The sequence below is a fragment of the Quercus lobata genome, chromosome 9 (genome assembly GCF_001633185.2).
Source record: "Quercus lobata isolate SW786 chromosome 9, ValleyOak3.0 Primary Assembly, whole genome shotgun sequence".
Lineage (NCBI taxonomy): Eukaryota > Viridiplantae > Streptophyta > Magnoliopsida > Fagales > Fagaceae > Quercus > Quercus lobata.
In genome coordinates, this window is record NC_044912.1 from 28,552,681 (window position 1) to 28,557,109 (window position 4,429).

General features: G+C 38.1%; 2 protein-coding genes across 2 annotated transcripts; both read right to left on the reverse strand.

The window, feature by feature from the left end:
* Window positions 1-222: 222 nt before the first annotated feature.
* Window positions 223-1,605, reverse strand: LOC115961524. Its single transcript, XM_031080498.1, has 2 exons — window positions 1,483-1,605; window positions 223-1,383 (listed from the first exon to the last, which is right to left on the reverse strand). Exons 1-2 carry the CDS (start codon window positions 1,603-1,605, stop codon window positions 223-225), a joined length of 1,284 nt encoding a protein of 427 aa, XP_030936358.1.
* A 384-nt stretch (window positions 1,606-1,989) lies between these two features.
* LOC115961525 (serine/threonine-protein phosphatase 4 regulatory subunit 2-like) lies at window positions 1,990-2,583 on the reverse strand. Its single transcript, XM_031080499.1, has one exon. It carries the CDS (start codon window positions 2,581-2,583, stop codon window positions 1,990-1,992), a length of 594 nt encoding a protein of 197 aa, XP_030936359.1.
* Window positions 2,584-4,429: the final 1,846 nt, after the last annotated feature.

The window sequence follows — 4,429 nt, forward strand, 5'->3', positions numbered from 1 at the left end:
GGGAATTGGGACAGCATCTGCGGTTATGCCCCTCTTGATGACACACTCCACATCGTTGCCTTGGTTGAATCTCCCTCAAGTTCGGATCTTCCTCCGGCTTCCCCGTTCTTGTTGTATCCCATCCATTTCATTCCTTAATCTTGACTTCACAGGACAACCTTTGCCCCGCAACAGCTGTGGGTCAGGCACCCACCGTGGTCCGCAAACATCCCTCCACAATGACTATAATTTTGGCACCAAAAAATGATGTGAATATGTCTGAATGGCATTGTTCAAACTGTAACATGGGTCAATATAGCTGGTCGCATCAAGGTTCAGACCTTTAAGAACTTTAATTGCATGTGAACAAGGGATCTTCAAGTTTTGCCACTTTCCACAACCACATGTTTGCTCAATTACGTGCACTTCATGACTGTGGTTTCCCCCTCCACCTCTATGGTCGTTATACGGGGTAACCACTTGATATACACCAATTTCATGATTAAAATTCCTCAGAGTGTGTCCTGCAGTTTTCTGCTCATTTTTGTTATAGATCTTCATTGCATAATCACTCCACACCTTACCTTGAGAGAGATCAAAAAGAATTTTTTCATGTCGATCGTAGAAATATGCAACAAGTTTGGACCATGTGAACTCAACCATTATAGCAATGGGCAAACCGCGGGCACTTTTAAGTACCCCATTAAAACACTCAGAGATATTGGTTGTGATTGCCCCGTAACGTCTTCCACCATCCTGTGACTGGGTCCATTTGTCAACATCCTCACTCATTAGATATGTGTAAGGCATATAGCGTAGGATGTGGCGATCAGTAGGGTCTACACCCCTCAGTAAATTAATCTCGGCCTCCTTAATGGTTTGCATTATGGACGTGAATTTTGTTTCATGAATCGCATATCCAGCTTTCAAGGCCAATGCCTTTAAAGTCGGGTCCTTAAATTTTGTGTTGAAGTTGCTAGCAACATGTCGAAGGCAATATCGATGATATACCTGTTCTCTTCCGTCCTCACCTCTAGGCCACTCTCGAATGGCGCATCTGATACCTTTATGTCGGTCAGAAATAATGCAAATGCCATCCTTAGGTATGACATGCTCTATGGAAGTCCTAAGACACTCTAAAAACCAACCCCAACTAGGCCCTGACTCCCTGTCTACAACAGCAAAAGCGAGAGGCAAAACCTTTTGATTAGCATCAGTTGCCATTGCAATCATCAACACCCTTTTGTATTTACCAAACAAATGAATCCCATCAATACTAATCACTGGTCTGCAATATTTGAATGCAGCAATGCATGGAGCGAATGCCCAATATACATAGTGAAGTACCGCAATACCTTCATATGGCCTAGGTATGGTGTGATAGCTGTACTTGGTACCTAATTCCTGATCCAAGTATGCCAACAACAATTTCCGCAACCTTTGGTAAGACTCCTCCCAATCCCCAAATATCTTAGCAATTGCCTTTTGTTTTGCGTCCCATACTTTATAGTAAGAAAGCTTATGATTATACTTAGTACGTATGATCTCCCAGAGCTCATCAATACGAGCAGTGTGATTTTGTCGCAATTTTTCCACAATTTCTGATGCAACAAAATTAGAATCCATCATTCTACCGTCTCTTTGCAGGCCAAAGGGTATACAAGTGTGTGGACCCACATAAGACGTGACCACCCACAGACCATTAAGTTTATTCTTCATGAATGCCCCAACGTACCACTTGCAGTTGTCATCAACGCATACGACGCACAATTTTGTGGTGTTCGACCTCCGGGTTATAAAATTTCTATTATCATTTGCTGCGTATATTGTCAATGCACGTTTCACCGCCGATTTATTTGCAAAAGTCAACCCTTTACAAAAATGCATCCCATCTTGCCAAGTACAAACAAATGGTTCTAATAGACGTGAAGGATCAAACATATTTTCCCAAGTATTTGCGTAGAATGAGTCGGCAGGAGGTCTGTAGCCAGTGGTCGTATTTGTATCACGCTAGATGCCAATATCATCGTCTGCATCACCTTTATCATGGAACTCCATATTTTCCTCTTCAAAATGGGGAACGACTTCATGGTCATCCACATCGTTCTCAAGGTCGCCTCGTTCAATCCTCTCTTCGTACTCATCCACACCATCAATACTTTCACCATCATTCGTAACATGATCTTTGTCTTTGTCTTCGTCTTCAACATAGTCTTCGTCTTCGTCATCCTCCTCTAAATGTGTCTCTTGACAATGGAGGGTTTCACCAGTATTTACAACATGATCTTGAGATGGGAGCATATAATCTCCCATTGTATACCCTCCCATTGCAGTGCATCCATCATCAAGGGTTGTAAATTGTAAAGACGTAGTTGTTTGTTGCACCATCTCAGTATCAACTTCCGCAAGCGGCTCTGAACTTATGTACAACTCAGCAGCATTTACTTGGGGCATTTTCTGGATCCTATTAAACATCATCTTCACATGTTTGTCTTCTTTAATCGCCATATATCTGTAATTTACCCGTTCATGTAGGACTTCTTGTGGGTAACGATAAATAATCTTGATGTCATACCAAGCAGAGTTCAAATTCAATTCGTCCATTATTTTCAACTTCAAATCATTCAACGTCTTCAACTTACGACGTATCATCATGGGGTAGCATTGGATACCCGGCCCTGTAAATGGAAATCCCTCAATCCCCCCAGGATTGTTAAGGGGTCCACCGTAGTATACATTTATATCAATATTCTTCAGATGTTGTGAACCTATTAAAGAGTCAAGTATAATATGTTAGCGACATATTTTTTTCTTTCATTTAACATCAATTACAAAACCTTTTCTATCTACTCAAAGTACAAAAGTCACAAATTCTCACCCCACAATTGCATATACTCACCCCACATCACATACAAACACACTTAATTATTATCATTTCGTACTCAAACAAATAAAAAAACTAAAAACAAAACTCACCCCCATTACAAAATTTCAACTCAGCTCTAACTAATATAAATAAAAATATCAAACCAAACAACAAGAAAAATAGCCATGATAAAAGCCTAGCAATACAAATATATATCTACAATATTTTTTACTTGTTATAAAATCGTAGCAAAAATATACATTAACTTGCAAAAATAGTCATGATAAAAGCCTAAAAATACAAATATATATCTACAATATTTTTTACTTTGTATAAAATCCTAGCAAATTATATACACTAACTTGCAAAAATAGTCATGATAAAAGCCTAACAATACAAATATATACCTAAATATATTTTTTACTTTGTATAAAATCCTAGCAAATATATACACTACCAAATATAACTTCTTACAAACCCCACATTTGCATATTCACATACAAACACACCCAATCATTATCATTTGTTTCCAAAATAAAAAATCATTAATTATACTAAAAAAAAAAAAAAAACTAAACACACAACTCACCCCATAACAAACCTTCAAATCATTCTATCAAAAATATAAACAACAATATCAAACCAAACAAAAAAATTAGTCATGATACACATACCCATAAAAAAACCTAACAATACACATATAAATATAAATATATATATATATATATTATATTTATATATGTAACTAACAACTAGAGAGATTGAGAAACCTTACCTGACATGAGGATGTGGGGTGAGTTTGATTTGAAGTTTGTAATGGGGTGAGTTTTGTATGAGAGTAAAAGAGCACAGCCAGATAATGAATTTTATGCTGAAATGAAAATGAGTGAGAGGAAGGATGTGGGTGCTAGCATGTGTGTACCTATAAGCCAGACAACTGAATGTATACCTACAATGAGTGAGCATGTGCAAACTGCAAAGGCTGACTCCTGAGAAACCCCAGATCAGACAAAACCAGCTGAACTATGGGACCAAGACATGACCAGACATCAGACACGATTAAAACAAGAGAGTAATTGTACTCAAAAATCAAGTTTTTGAGACTCGTTTTCCAGCTGGAAATCGAGTCTCTAAGACTCGAGATCCACGTGGAAATCGAGTCTTAGAAACTCGATTTGCACGTGGAAATCGAGTCTTTTAGAATCGATTTCCAGCTGGAAAATTCCACCCGTACAGGCCAGATCACAGTAGAAAATCGAGGCTTAAAGGCTCGAGATGCTATAAACGAAATATGTTTCTAAAGAGAGCCTACTAACTAGATAGTCACGATTTTAAGGCCAATTGGCCATTTTCACCGGAAAAAATTGGCCAATGCCCTTTTCACCCAAATTATATAGTCTTATGCCCCTTCTCAAATTAATTAGGGAAATGTCCATTTTTTTAAATTCGATTTACTCAAAATCGAGTTAAGCCTTATAGTGGCATTTTTAAGGAGACTATAGTGACGTTTTAAGGACCTATAGTGACGTTTTGGAACTCGACCTTCATGAACTCGAGTTATAGGTTAAAAAAAAATTGCCTATA

Bases quoted from the DNA above. Each gene is read 5' to 3' on its own strand.
- LOC115961525 (XM_031080499.1), bottom strand. From the start codon at position 2,583: ATGGACGAATTGAATTTGAACTCTGCTTGGTATGACATCAAGATTATT.
- LOC115961524 (XM_031080498.1), bottom strand. From the start codon at position 1,605: ATGGATTCTAATTTTGTTGCATCAGAAATTGTGGAAAAATTGCGACAA. The intron at 1,384-1,482 runs GTATGGGACGCA...TACTTGGATCAG, and splicing joins ATAAGCTTTCTTACTATAAA to GAATTAGGTACCAAGTACAG.